The sequence below is a fragment of the Sorex araneus genome, chromosome 4 (genome assembly GCF_027595985.1).
Source record: "Sorex araneus isolate mSorAra2 chromosome 4, mSorAra2.pri, whole genome shotgun sequence".
Lineage (NCBI taxonomy): Eukaryota > Metazoa > Chordata > Mammalia > Eulipotyphla > Soricidae > Sorex > Sorex araneus.
In genome coordinates this window covers 176,242,621-176,257,845 of record NC_073305.1, presented here as the reverse complement: position 1 = coordinate 176,257,845, position 15,225 = coordinate 176,242,621, and the positions used below count along the sequence as shown (strand labels likewise).

The 15,225-nt window shown below is 54.8% G+C and overlaps 1 protein-coding gene across 1 annotated transcript; it reads left to right on the top strand.

Annotated features, from left to right (window-relative positions):
- Positions 1–240: 240 nt before the first annotated feature.
- On the top strand, positions 241–13,664 carry ZC3H12D (zinc finger CCCH-type containing 12D). The gene is made up of 5 exons (XM_055136744.1): positions 241–542; positions 4,051–4,190; positions 6,826–7,060; positions 11,719–11,825; positions 12,988–13,664. The coding sequence occupies exons 1-5, from the start codon at positions 241–243 to the stop codon at positions 13,662–13,664; spliced, it is 1,461 nt and encodes a 486-aa protein (XP_054992719.1).
- Positions 13,665–15,225: the final 1,561 nt, after the last annotated feature.

Sequence of the window (15,225 nt, the reverse complement as noted above, 5' to 3'; positions counted from 1 at the left end):
GGTGGGGGCCGGGTGGATGGGAGAGGCCTCCAGACAGTGATGGAGAGAAGGGGGCCCTCGGGTGGAGGACGAGATGCTGGAACGTTGTGTGATGAGTGGTGCTAAATCATGGCGGAGGTGGCAGGGACACTCACCCCTCGTCCTCTGCGGCTGCTGCCCTCGCCTCATGGATGGGCCTTTTCTTACAGCCTATGCCTGCGGGCGCTGCCAGGGGGCAGCTGGGGGACGAGTTGGCACAGCATGGAACGTTCCAGCAAGATGGAGTTCTTCAGGAAGCTGGGCTATGGCAGCCATGACGTGGTCCGGGTGCTGGACAAGCTGGGCCAGGACGCCCTGGTCAACGACGTCTTGCAGGAGCTGATCCAGACAGGCAGCCGGCCCCGGGTCCCCGAGGCCAGCGACGTGCCCCGCCTGGTGCCCAGAGGCTGCGGGGCCCCGGCCTGCGCCCCCCTCAGGCTGGGGGCCGACCTGGACGAGGACAGAGGAGGCCCTGCCAGCTCCCTGCGACCCATCGTGATTGACGGCAGCAACGTGGCCATGAGGTAAGGCCTGGGTGCGAGGGGCTCTGCGCCGAGGCGCTTTGGGGCCCAGAGAGTGGGGTTGAGAGTCCTGCTTCGTCTCGAGAATGTGGCCCAAAGCCAGTCGTCTAACCTCTCTGAGGCTCCTCCTCACCCTCACGTTGGTATAAGCCTCCTTAGAAGAGGCGAGACTGTAGCTCAAAAGACCCCGGGACAGCCGCCACCCCACCCCGAAATATTGCAGGCCTGAGAGTCGGCCAACCACTGATTGGGCATCCAGCCACTGCCCAGGCGGACCGGCCAGGCCTCGTGAGCACTGTTTGGGAGGCCCCAGCACAAAGAATCATGGTCAGCCTAGAAGGCAGCTGGAGGCTGCACAGATTACTAAGGAGAACGGGCCGGCAGTGCCTAGGGGAGCTGGCACAGAGTACCTAGGAGAGAGTAAACGCAGAGTACCTAGGAGAGGGAGGACACGGAGTATCTAGGAGAGCCAGAGAGTACCTAGGAGAGTGGGCAGAGTACCTAGGAGAGGGAGGACACGGAGTATCTAGGAGAGCCGGCACAGAGTACCTAGGAGAGCCAGAGAGTATCTAGGAGAGTGGGCAGAGTACCTAGGAGAGTGGGCAGAGTACCTAGGAGAGCGGCAGAGTACCTAGGAGAGAGAGAGGGAGGACACAGAGTATCTAGGAGAGCTGAAGAGTACCTAAGAGAAAGTGGGCAAGAGTACCTAGGAGAGTGGGCAGAGTACCTAGGAGAGAGAGAGAGAGGGAGGACACAGAGTACCTAGGAGAGCTGAAGAGTACCTAAGAGAAAGTGGGCAAGAGTACCTAGGAGAGTGGGCAGAGTACCCAGGAGAGGAGAAGGTGGGCACACAGAGCACTGAGGAGAGAGCGGTCACAGACTCCCTAGGAGAGTGGTACTGAGTAAGGTTTGGTGGAAATTCCATGCTCTTTACTGGAACTGAGCACACTTCCTCCTCCCTGTGTGCTCTCCCCTCTCTGGGTGCTCTCTCCTCCCCGGGTGCTCCCCCTCCCTGCGTGCTCCCTCCTTCCCGCCAGCACCTCCTCCCGGCAGGCTGTGTCACCCTGTCCTCAGCGCAGCCCCTCTCTCTTTGCCGCTGTTCTGTCCAGTTATTGGGGGGTTTCAGCTCTGCTCTGCCCCTCGGGCCCCCTGGGCCCAGCGCTGTGGCTGGGGTGGCTCCTGGCAGTGTCTCAGCTAGCCGCACCCCCGCAATGCCTGTTCTTTCCGGGAGGGCCCCCCCAGGTCAGACCCGCCCCCTCCAGGCTGCTCCCCGGGTCTTGGGGTCTTGGGAAACTCCTTTCCAGGGAGAGGGGCAGAGCTGCGCACGCACGCCTTGCACCTGCAGCTCACCGCCCGGCTCTGGGTCTGGCCAACGCAAGGGCTTGTTGTCAGTCTCCAAACCGGCCTGTGGGGCGGGAAGGGGAAGCTCCTGCCCACGCCTCCCTGTGCCCAGAACTTCGCCCCAGCCCGCGCCTGCCCTCTCGGCCAATAGGAAGACTCTGCGGCTCAGGACCCGGGCGCACGCCTTGGCGGTGCCAGCTCAGCACCGACCCCATCACGGATGCCAACACCAGCCGTGCCAGCACTACCACCGCCAACACCCCCCACCGACGTGCGCTTGGTGGGATAAGTGGGCACAGGCACGGAGGAGCCCGGACTCAGGGCACCCCGGTCCCCCTGGTGACCTCTTTCAGGGTGACCCTCACCCGTCTGAGGTGGCGCTTCTGCGGGCGTTTGAGGTCCTGGCGTGTCATTCTGGGAAGACACATCCCTGGGACGCTGAGGCCCGCACGTATTTGTCACCAGCTCTGTGTGTGTGTGTGTGTGTGTGTGTGTGTGTGTGTGTGTGTGTGTGTGTGATGGGCATATAGTTTGTGCAGAGAGTTTTCTCTTTCATTGATTTCCAGCACTACGGAGCCTCAGGGGTGCAGCTTAGTACCTCTCCGTGTCCACCAAACTCACTGTCCCCTGCCCGACTTCCAGCACAGTGCCACGGCCACCCAACCGACCCTCTCCCCGTGACTCTCCCCGCCCACCCCCATCGCTCTGCTACTCACCACATCTATCACGGACCCTGGGAGTTGGCTGTTTTTGTTTGCTTTGGGGTCATATCCACCTGTGCTCAGGCCCACTCCTGCACTCCTGGCTCTGTGCTCAGTGATCACTCTGGCGGTGCTCGGGGGAACATAGGCAGTGCTGGGAGTTTGAACCTAGGTTGGCTGTGTGCAAGGCAAACGCTCTCCCCGTGGTACTGTCTCTTCAGCCCCAAGTCTGGGATGTTTTTGCTTACTGTGCAAATAACTAAAAACTTATTTTTTAATTTTTATTAATTTTTTAAAAATTAAATCACTGTGAGATAAGCAGTCACAAAGTTGTCTGATTGGGTTTCAGTCATACAGTGTTCCAACACCTGTCCCTTTACCAGTGTACATTGCCCACCACCAATGCCCCCAATTTCCCTCTTTTCACTCCCATCCCCAGTCTGCCTCTGCTGCAGACTCTCTCTCTCTCTCTCTCTCTCTCTCTCTCTCCCACCCCTTGGATCATTATGGCTGAAGCTACCATAAGGTTAACATGTGTATCCCATTACCCACCTACAGCATTCAGTTCTTGAAAATTTAAAAAAAAATATATTTTAATGATTCACTGTGAGATAGGTATAGACTTACAAACTTTTGTGATTACATTTCAGTCATACAATGTTCAAGTACCCATCCCTCCACCAGTGCCCATTCACCAACAATGTTCCCAGTATCCCTCCAGCCACCCCCACCCCTTCCCACCCCCTGCCTCTGTGGCAGGCACATTCCCTCTTATTCTCTCTCTCCTTTTGGATGTTATAATTTGCAATACAGGTACTAAGCGGCCATCATGTCTGGTCCATAGTCTACTTTCAGCACATATCTCCTATCCCAAGCGAGCCCTCCAGCCATCATTTACCTAGTGGTCTCTTTATTCCAGCTGCCTTTCCCCCCAGCTCACGACGCAGGCTTCCAAGCTGTGGAGCAATTCTCCTGGCCCTTACCTCCACTGACCTTAAGTGTTAGTTTCCTATTATGTTACTTTATATTCCACAAATGAGTGCAGTCATTCTATGTCTGTCCCTCTTTTTGACTCACTTCACTTAGCATGATATTCTCCATGTTCATCCACTTATATGCAAATTTCATGATTTAATATTTTCTTCTTCTTTTTTTTTTGGGGGGGGGTCACACCTGGTGATGCACAGGGTTACTCCTGGCTCTGCACTCAGGAATTACTCCTGGCGGTGCTCGGAGGACCATATGGGATACCTGGGTCGACCACGTGCAAGGCAAACGCCCTAACCGCTGTACAATCGCTCCAGCCTGATTCATCTTTTCTAACAGCTCATGCAGAGATTTTTAAAAAATACCCATGGGTCTGCGGGCATCCCTCTCATGGATGAAGCAGTGACCCCTCCATTCCCAGGGCAATCCGCACCTTTGGATCCCTTCTGTGTCTTGAAAGAGTCTTTGTTTCCCCCTTGTAGCCACGGGAATAAGGAAGCCTTCTCCTGCCGGGGGATCCAGCTGGCCGTGGACTGGTTCAGGGAACGAGGACACACTTACATCAAAGTTTTCGTCCCCTCCTGGAGGAGAGGACCCCCGAGATCTGACAGTCCTATTAGAGGTAAGCTGGGCCAGACGTGTGCTCCAGGTCAAACCCCTCTGCTGTGAGGCTCAGCCCCCCACAATGAGCCGCCTGTGGAGGGGGTTGGTGGTGTTGGTGGGGAGCAAAGAGGGGTGTGGGGGGACCTTCAGTGCCCTGAGGACATAGGCCAGCGACTGACCATGCTTCCTGCATCTCACCTCACACTTGGCCCCTGCTGGCGCCTCCAGAGTAGATGCTGAATGAACAGATGACCTTATCTCTCCGGAGAATAATCAAACCCCCCAAAGCATAGTCTTATAACTTTATTTATTTATTTATTTATTTATTTATTTATTTATTTATTTTGCTTTTTGGGTCACATCAGGCAATGCTCAGGGGTTACTCCTGGCTCTGCTTTCAGGAATCACTTCTGGCAGTGCTGGGGGACCATAGGGGATGCCGGGAATTGAACCCGGGTTGGCCGCGTGCAAGGCAAACACCCTACCCACTGTACTGTCGCTCCAGCCCCCCCTAACTTTAATTAATTTTTGTTTTGGGCCATAGTTGTCAGTGCTTAAGGGTTACTCCTGGCTCTCCATTCAGGAATCAGTCCTAGCAGTGCTCAGGGGACCCTATGGGATGTTGAGGATTGAACCCAGGTGGGTTGTGTGCAAAGCAAACGTCCTACCAGCTGTATACTATCGATCTGGCCCCATCTTACAACTTTTAGCACTTTGCATCCTGCACTTGGTAGGATGGAGGGTCTGAAGGAGGCATGTATTCAGGCATGCATTTACCAAGAACCCTGTCATTAAAGTGAAGGGGGGCCGAGATCCTTGCAGTTCTTTAATTCTTATGTAGGTGACGGTGCTTAAAGCTGCTATACCAGAGCCTGGTTTGAATAAACAGGGTTTAGCTTGTGGTGGCATTAGGTGAGCCAGATGGATGAAGGCAGGGCTAAGCTGGGGATCTTGATACGTTGAGCTCTTGTTTTTCAAACGAAATGCCATTTTTTCTCCTTTGGATGCCACATTGTGACTATTTCTGTACAAACAGAGTTTTCAAAGGTTCTCTTAAGTTTTAGTTTTTGGGAGTGGGGAGGGGGCTGAGGTCGGTTCCCCTGGTTTGTTTCTCTCTATTTCTGTGTCTAGGGTCTTCTCCAAAGACCTGAGGCTCTTTTGTTGTTGTTCACACAGTGGTGAAACTCCCTTAGCCAATGTGGTGGTGTTTAGGACATTCACAGCCCCCAACTCTAAGTCTGTCTTTTTGGTAAGCCCAAGCCAGCTGTGTATCAAGAACTACATAGGCTGGGGCCAGAACGACAGCACAGCGGACTGGGCGCTTGCCTTGCACGCAGCTGACCCAGGTTCTATCCCCAGCATCTCATACGGTCCCCTGAGCACTGCCAGGAGTAATTTCTGAGTGGAGAGCTGGAGTAACCACTGAGCACCACCGGGTGTGCCCTCCCAATCCTATACACGTTCACCAAACAAATGCGGCTGGTTGGATGCATTTCTCTATGCTAGAGGATTTGCTCTCCATCCAGAACTTTCCCGGAAGGCAAGGCTGCCCACTCTGGTGCCTCAGGGATGATGATGTATGTGACTTGGGAATCACCGGTGTCTTTGATCCGTCTTTACTTTCCTTGTGGGGGCAGGGACGGGACGAAGGTGTTGCCCAGGCCATCACCTTTGCCCTCAGTGCTAGGACTTCTCCAGGGAAAATTGCTCATTTTTGCCTCAGCCTTCTCCACTCATTCTGCTTCCCTCCCACTGCTGCCTAAGATTAACCAACCTCCAAGTTCATTTCTTGCCTAGACTCACTTTTCTTTCTTTTGTTGTTGCTGTTCTTTGTTTGTTTTGGGCCACACCCAGCTCAGGGCTTCCGTCTGGCTCTGCACTCAGGAATCACTCCTGGCGGGCTCAGGGAACCATATGGGATCAAATCCCGGGCAGGCTACATGCAAGGCAAGTGCCCTGTCTGCTGTGCCATCTCTCCAGTCCCCCAAGCCCACTTCAATTTTTAAAAAATTTATTTTGCTAAAATTAGCACACAAGGATCACTCAACCTGTAACAACATTTTAGTAATCTTTCTGGATCATTTTTAGCGGATTAGTCATAACAAGCAATACAAAATAAATTATTTAGGATCAGCCCTTGGGGCAGGCTTGGGTGGTGGGGGTGAAATTCGAAATAACGGTGGAGGGAAGGTGCCACGGTGGTGGAATTGGTGTCGGAATAGTGAATGTGATAAATTATTGTGAACAACTTTATAAAAATAAAAAAAATTTAAAAAGAAAGATCAGAGCAGAAAAAAATTTATTTTAATGTAGACAAAAGCCACAACTATTGGTACAGTTCTAAAGTTGAAACTGATTAGAGAACAAAGTTCCAATATTAAAACCAGTAAGTGTAAAAAAATTAATTTTTATGTGAAAATTGTTGTATCTGATCTGTTATAAATTATTACATCAGGAAGCCAAAGGTCCTCTTCCCCTGGGGCGCTGCTAGCGTCTCCCGAGCGCCCTCTGCTGACAGTGGCGGGAATTTCCGCAGCCGGGGCCGCGAGGACGCTGTGTCCACTCGTGCTTCAGGAGGGTCCTGCGGGGGTAGGGCGGCCGGGACCAGCCGCTTCATGCCATGTCCCCTGCCTGCGCTCCCCCCCACCCCCCAGAGCAGCACGTGTTGGAGGAGCTGGAGAGGCAGGGGGTGCTGGTGTACACCCCGTCCCGCAAGGTCAACGGCAAGCGCGTGGTCTGCTACGATGACCGCTACATCGTGAAGGTGGCCTACGAGCAGGACGGGGTCATCGTCTCCAACGACAACTACCGAGACCTGCAGAGCGAGAACCCCGAGTGGAAGTGGTTCATCGAGCAGCGACTGCTCATGTTCTCCTTCGTCAATGACCGGTACAGTTGGGGGGCGGTGGCGGGGGGCGACCTGGCACGGGAGGGAGGGTCAGGGTCAGGGTCAGGGTCAGGGTCAGGGCCTGGCGTGAGGCTGTGGTCAGGAAGCAGAGACCCAGGACTCACTCCGGGCAGTGCTGTGGGGACCGTCTGGGATGCCGGGGACGGAACGTGGGTCTGCCGCGTGCAAGGCAAGCGCCCCACCCCACCGCTGGACTACCCGGGTCCCCGCGGGCTGGACGGTTCTGTCGCCGCCGCTGGCTCCAGCCTTTCTGCCTGCTTGCCCACGTCTCGCTCACACGTGCTTGGAGCCGAGCATGAGCTCGGGCTGCCACGGATTTGCTTGGCTATAGTAAAAATATCTTTTATTTTTAAAATATTTATTTATTTATTTATTGCTTTTTGGGTCACACCCGGCGATGCACAGGGGTCACTCCTGGCTCATGCACTCAGGAATCATCCTGGCTGCGCTCAGGGGACCATATGGATGCTGGCATTCGAACCCGGATTGGCCGCATGCAAGGCAAACGCCCTACCGGCTGTGCTATCACTCCAGCCCTCTTTTATTTTTTTTTAAATCTTGCAACGTGGGGATTGAATTTACGGCCTCACATAGGCAAGGCAGGTGCTGTATCACAAAACCACACCGCAGGCCTAGTTTTAAATTTTATTTTAGGGGGAGGGAAGAGAACTTGGGCCTCATCTAGGTAATGCTCAGGGCTGACTCCTGGCTCTGTGCTCAGGGTTCACTCCTGGCTCTGTGCTCAGGGCTGACTCCTGGCTCTGTGCTCAGGGCTCACTCCTGGAGGGCTTGTGCGACCATAGGTGATGCCAGAATTTGAATTAGGGTCTTGCTGTGTGAATTTTTTTTTCCAGAAAATTTACCCATTTTACCAATGCGTTGCAATGGTCCTATCACTGTATCACTGTCATCCCATTGCTCATCGATTTGCTCAAGCGGGCACCAGTAACATCTCCATTGTGAGAGTTGTTACTGTTTTCGGCATATCGAATACACCACGGGTAGCTTGCCAGGTCTGCTGATTTATTCTATATTTTACCATATTATGTAGAAAACATTGAAAATACAATCTACTTTGTAAAGCCAAAGATAAACATTGAATCCAAAGATAAACTATGTTTTACACAATGGACCCTTTCCCCACAGTTAGTATTAAATTTTAAATGCCTGTTATTTTTGTTAAAATGATTATTTTACATACTCCCTAAGTACATTTGCATTACAAACATAGCTCAGTAATTCTCTTTAAAATGCTTATATATTTTTACTCTTTTATTGTTTCATTTCTATTTGTATTGAGAAGAGCTGGGCCCGAGAGAGTACAGGGGTTAAGGTATTTTACTTGCACAGGGCTGACCCTAGTTCAAATCCTGGCACTGTTTGTGGTCCCCTGAGTACCTCTAGGTGCGGGTTTTTATTCCCTATTAAAAAATAAATAAACAAAATAAAATGAATTAAAAGAAATCAAAGAACTTAAAATTTAAAACTTTTTTTTTTTTTTTGCTTTTTGGGTCACACCCAGCGATGCTCAGGGGTTACTCCTGGCTTTGCACTCAGGAACTACTCCTGGCGGTGCTTGGGGGACCATATGGGATGCCGGGGATCGAACCCGGGTCGGCCGCGTGCACGGCAAACGCCCTACCCGCTGTGCTATCGCTCCGGCCCCGAAAATTTAAAACATTGATTTTTTCTTTTAACTGAATCACAGTGAGATATAAAGTTACAGGGGCTGGAGCAATAGCACAGCCAGTAGGGCGTTTGCCTTGCATGTGGCTGACCCAGGTTCGATTCCCAGCATCCCATTTGGTTCCCCGAGCACTGCCAGGAATGATTCCTGAGTGCAAAGCCAGGAGTCAGCCCTGAGCATCGAAGGGTGTGACCCAAAAGAAAAAAAAAGTTACAAAGTTGTTCGTGATTGGGTTTCAGTTGTATAATGTTCCAACACCTATCCCTTCACCATCGTATATTTCCCATCCCCGATGTCTCCTATTTCCCTCTGCTGCCTCCTTTCCCCTCTGCCTGCCTCGGTGGCAGATACTTTTCCTCTCTCTCTGTCTCTCTGTCTCTGTCTGTTTCTCTGTCTCTCTCCCCTGTTGGCCCTTATGCTTTGCAATACGGAAACTGAAAGGTTGTTAGATATATCCCTTTACCAAGAAATTCACCGTCACTGTTACTGTCATCCCGTTGCTCATCGATTTGCTCGAGCAGGCACCAGTAACATCTCTCATTGTGATTACACCACGGGTAGCTTGCCAGGCTCTGCCGTGCGGGCGCGATACTCTCGGTAGCTTGCCGGGCTCTCCGAGAAGGGCGGAGGAATCGAACATGGGTTGGCCGAGTGCAAGGCAAACAAACGCCTTACTGCTGTGCTATTGCTCCAACCCAACCAAGAAATTATAAATAAATAAATATATATACATATATATATGTATATATATGTATATGTGTATATATATATATATATATATATATATATATATATATATATATATATATATATTGCTTTTTGGGTCACACCCGGCGATTCTTGGGGCTGACTCCTGGCTCTGCACTCAGGAATCACTCCTGGTGGTGCTCAGGAGACCATATGGGATGCTGGGAATCGAACCTGGGTCAGCCGTGTGCAAGGCAAACGCCCTACCCGCTGTGCTATCACTCCAGCCCCAAGAAATTAAAAAATTTTAATGAATTTTTGACAGAGAATTTCCGACCAGGGTGGTGCAAATGCCTCGCATGTTTGAGGCCCTGAGCTCCACCCGTCGCCCCCCGCGGCCCTCCTGGTCGTGAGGACTCTGGCGCCTGTGGCAGGAGCTTGCTGTCCTGTTCTGGTTCCTCCTGCTTCCCAGCCCGGGGGCTGCAGCTTCCACCTCGGCCCCAGGCATGAGGCACAGCAGCCTCTGGGGTCATTTCTGCAAACTCAAGGCCAGCAGCTCCCTCTGGACAGCTCAGGGGAATCTGGCCAGTTACAGCAGAAGGTTCCAGAAAGCCCCCCGTGAGGTCCACTTCTCAAGGATGCCTCTGGCCTGCTGATGGCTCAGGGCTTGGCCCCTTGAGTGCCACAAATCAGGAGGATTTCTCGAACGTCTCGGGCCACCAGGGACAAGGCCTGCCCTGCCCAGGGTGAGGACAGCGGCCCTATGCCAGGATCTGCCAAAAATCACCCCTGGCATGACCCTCTGCAGTCAGAGCTTGCATAAAAAAAATTTCTTTTTTTTTCTTTGGGGGGTGGCAAACTTGGCAATGCTCAGGGATTACTCTTGGCTCTGAACTCCGGAGTTACTCCTGGTGGTGCTTGGGGGACCATATGGGATGCCGGGGATCGAACCCGGGTTGGTCGTGTGTATGCAAGGCAAATGCTCTACCTGCTGTACTAAAAATTTTGTACTTGGAATCAAACTCCGGACCTCACATATGCAAGGCCACAGGGACACATCTCTGACCTGGAACCTGCATTTTTGTTTGGTTTTGGGGCCACACCCAGTGGTGCTCTGGGACCACTCCTGGCGTGGCCCAGAGACCCTATGAGAAGCCCGGGACTGAGCCCCGGTTGGCTGCATGCAAGGCAGGCACACCCTGTCTGTCTGCTGCAGTCTGGCCTGGAACCTGTCGTTTTAAGAGGCCGAGAAAGGCGCCAGTCAGGAGGGCAGGCTGGGCCAGGGGAGGGCAGGGAGTGTGGGAACACTGAGGGAGGGAAGTTGGCCTGGTGGTGGGATGGGCGCTGCAATATCTAAAACTCAACCGTGAACAACTTTGTAAATCACAGTGCTTTAATTAAAAAAAAATTAAGTGCTCGCAGATGATTCTGCGAAGCTGCTTCAACTCTGCAGGGAGAGCGGCGGCTCTGGCTGGGTCGTGAGCAGGGGGAGACGCTTGGCCAGGCCTGACAGGGCCTGGGAGCTAGAACGGAGGTGAAGGCGCTTGCCTTGTGTCCGGCCAGGCAAGTTTCTGATTCCCTAACGCTGAGCACAGAGCCAGAAATAGCCCCTGACCACTTCCATGTATGTCCCCCCATGCTCACAATCCTGTGTGTGTGGTGGTGGTGGTGGTGGTGGTGTGTGTGTGTGTGGTGTGTGTGTGGTATGTGTGGTATGAGTGTGGAATGTGTGGTGTGTTTGTGTGTATGGTATATGTGGTATGTGTGTGGTGAGTGTGGTGTGTGGTGAGTGTGGTGTGTGGTGTGTCTGGTGTGTGGTGTATGTGATGTGTGCGTGGTTGTATAGTGTGTGGGGTGTGTTTGCGTGGTGTGTGTGTGGTGTGTGTGGTATATGTGGTGTGTGGTGTGTGTGGTGTGTGTGTTGTGTGTGGTGTATGTGGTATGTGTGTTGTGTGTGGTGCGTGTGGTATGTGTGGTGTGTGTGGTGTGTGTGTTGTGTGTGTTGTGTGTGTTGTGTGTGGTGTGTGTGTTGTGTGTGGTGTGTGTGGTATGTGTGTTGTGTGTGTTGTGTGTGGTGTGTGTGGTGTGTGTCTTGTGTGTGGTGTGTGTGGTGTGTGGTATGTGGTGTGTGTGTGTGTGTGTTGCAGGGCAGAGCTCTGGATAATGAGCTCAGACACTGCAGTGCCACTGACACCCTCCCCCACCCAGTTACAGTTTTGTCCCTATTGCCCCCGCAGCCCCCTGACCCCTAGGCCTGTTTTCCAGGTTCATGCCTCCCGATGACCCCCTGGGCCGCAGGGGCCCCACCTTGAGCAATTTCCTGAGCCGGAAGCCGAAGCCCCCTGAGCCGTCCTGGCAGCACTGCCCCTACGGTGAGTGGTCGCGGGTGTCCCTGGGAAGAAGCAAGCTCTCGGCAGTGGCTTCCGCCCTCACAGTAACTGGCGTCCCCAACTTGACAGGGGACCCTGACTTCCGGAAACTGAAGTTGCCCCCTGCCCCTGCCCACCCACCTTCCCCTGCGCCCCCCCTCACACTGCAAGCACACAGGACCCCTTTACTTGGTTCCCCAAACTGGGAGGTTTGCACACTCAAGCTCCGCTTTCTCAGGCCTCTCACCGGGCACCCTGTATCTGGGTTCTGTCCCGGCCCCTACACGGGGACAGGGACCACACTACTATCCATGACAGTGAAGGATTCTGAGCCCGAGAGAGCTCAGTACAGCGGAGGCGTCCCAGAGTTGATCCCTGGCATCACATACGGTCTGCTGAACTCTGCCAGGAGTGATCCCTGATTACAGAGCCAGGAGTTAATTCGGAGCTCCCCCCACCCCCCGCCCCGACACACATGCACACACACACACACACACACACACACACACACACACACACACACACACACACACACGCAGCAAGCAAAACAGAAGGGAAGCTTCTATCTCAGACCCTGTGAGAAAAGTGCTTTTGGTTTCTACTTTGACAACGTTTCATTTCCTTCAGGTCCAGTCTGGGCGGTTTTCCGGGTCTGGGGTGTTCGAGTAAAGCCTCAGCGGATATTCAGGGCCAGCTCCACTCTGGTGGTGGCCCCCGCCTCCTTTCCGAGGTGCCGGAGTTTGGCGAGGTTATCTGGTTACCTCCCTTAGCATAGCCTGTGAGGAGAGGGCTCAGGGATGTGGCCAGCGGTGGAAACTGAGGCAGCACTGGACGCGCGATAAGCGATAAGCGTCCGGAGCAGCGTGCTCCCGGTCCTCGCTGTAGCGTGGTGCTGTCCCTTAGTCCCTTGGAAAAGCAAGGCTGAAGACGCGGTGCCAGGGAGCCCCCGCCGGCACCCACCCGCTGTGGCCGGGCAACGCTGGACTCACTGCGAGCGCCCCGCACCAGGGCTGCTGCCCCGGGTCCATCCATCCCCCCTGCGCCCCAGGACACCCCACCACGCCTTGCCCAATCCTGATAGTTAGTCTGGGTGTGGGGGGGCGGGCGGGCAGAGACCGGTGGCCGCAGGCAGAGCGCTCACCCCGCGCCCTCTCCCCCGCCGCAGGTAAGAAATGCACCTACGGCATCAAGTGCAAGTTCTACCACCCCGAGAGGCCGCAGCGCGCGCAGCTGGCGGTGGCGGACGAGCTGCGCGCGCAAACGCGGGCCTGGCGGGGTGCGGGCGCCGAGGAGGCGCGGCCCAGGGGCGCCCCCAGCCTGCCCCCCGGCCTACCCCCCGGCCTGCCCCCACCCCGGGGTGCGCCCGACGTGGCGGCCCTCGAGAGCCGCCTCTCCCGAGCTCTGGCCTTCAGCGACGACCCGCCGCCCCGTCCAGGTCCCGGCTGCGGGCTCGACGCCCGGTGCCCCGACGGCGCGCTAGTTGCGCGCTCCACCGTCCCCCGCCTCTGCAGCAGCTCCCGCCCGTCCCTCCCGCTGCAGCCCGGGGCTGGGGGCAGCAAGGTCGACGCAGCCCCCCAGCGCAGGCCGCCGGCCCGTCCGTGGGCTCCGTCGGAGGGCGCAGATGGATTCCCGGACAAGGCGGCCTGGACCGAAGCGAGCTGCGGGGACGGTGCCCTCGAGGTGGACGCACGCGCCCAGGCGCGCGCTGCGCTCTGCAGAGTCTTCCCGCCGCAGCAGGTGGACCGAGCCATGGCTCTGTCCCCCGCCCTCAGCGACGTCCCCAGCCTTGTCGTCCTCATCCAGCGACTCCCAAGGGCTGGCCCGCCCGCGGGCGAGCCCTGAGCAGCCTGGTCTTCCGGGAACCAAGTGCCAACCTTGCCACCCGGCGCCCGTCGTGACGCCACTTTTCTTTGAGGACCATCAGGGAAGCCGGGTTCCTCACTCTCTGGGGTGTCCGTGGAGCACGTGCCGACTCTCACGACGCTCAGGAGACCCGCCCGCGCGGGATGAACGCGGCTGTTTCAAGACGGCGAGACGTTTCATGCAGGAACAACCCGGTACTGTCGTGGTCACCTGCACTTGGGGGCCACGCGGGAGCAGAACAGGAGCTCTCGGAGCACCCCCGCACAATCAGGCAAAGAACGAATCTCGCCCTACCTGCAGAATCCACTGCACCTTGGGGTCACCAATGTCCTGGGACCAGGGACCAGAGTTTGCCAAGTGGCCTGGAATTTCATTGCATCACATGGAGCTTTCACTAGGCGCTTGGAGGGCTTGTTGCCTGGCAACCTCAGGAAGGGAACCCCGGGTTTCAGCCTTCACCCGTGGGCTCTACTTACTGTTTTGAAAGTGTGTGGCTGTGCTGGCGGTGTGGCAGGTGGTGAACTGTCCCCAGGGACTGTGACCTTCACCTCCTCTCATCGTGTGCCACCCGCCGGTATCACAGCCCACACACCTAGACACGCAGCACACAAATGTGAAGCACAAATCACACCACGTACAAGTATTGCAACCACACACTGTGTATGCATCCTCGTGCAAGTATCACAACACCTCGTATACAGTTCATGCATATGTGCCTATCACACCGTGTACACTGTGCCTCTGCTGTGGAAGATGGTTGTCACTGGCTGCCACTACTCTCTCCGGCCACCTTCGGGGTGGGGGGACAGACACTGCCACAGAGCTGCCCGAGCATGGACCCTGCCACCCGTGTGAGTGGGGTGGGGGGGTCCCGGCCCCAACCTTTTTCACTCTGAGTCCAGCCCGTGAGTCTTGGCTGACATGTTCCTGAGGGGCTGCGGTGGTTCTGCCTTTGGGGAGAGTCCCACAGACTGGTCAGCACTGTGGGGGCTTCTTTTTCTTTTTAATTTTTTTCCTTTTTGGGTCACACCCGGCAATGCACAGGGGTTACTCCTGGTTCTGCACTCAGGAATTACTCCTGGCGGTACTCAGGGGACCATATGGGATGCTGGGAATCGAACCCGGGTGGGCCACGTGCAAGGCAAATGCCCTACCCGCTGTGCTATTGCTCCAGCCCCTATTTTTAATTTTTATATTAAGTGACCTTTAAGCTGTTCATGATTGGACTTCAGTGATACAATTTTCCAACACCCATCCCTCCACCTGTGTACATTTCCCACCACCAGTGACCCCCGTTTCCCTCAGCTACCCCCATGCCCCCAGGCTGCCTCTATAGCAGACACCTCTCTCTGTCTCTCTGTCTCTGTCTCTGTCTCTCCCTCTCTCCTTTTGGGCATTATGGTTTGCAACACAGATACTACGAGGTTATCATGTTTGTGCCTTTAGCTACTTTCAGCACATCCAGAGTGATCATTTCCAACTATCACTGCCATAATGGTCCCTTCTCTATCCCGACTGGCGTCTCCCTGAGCACTTGAGG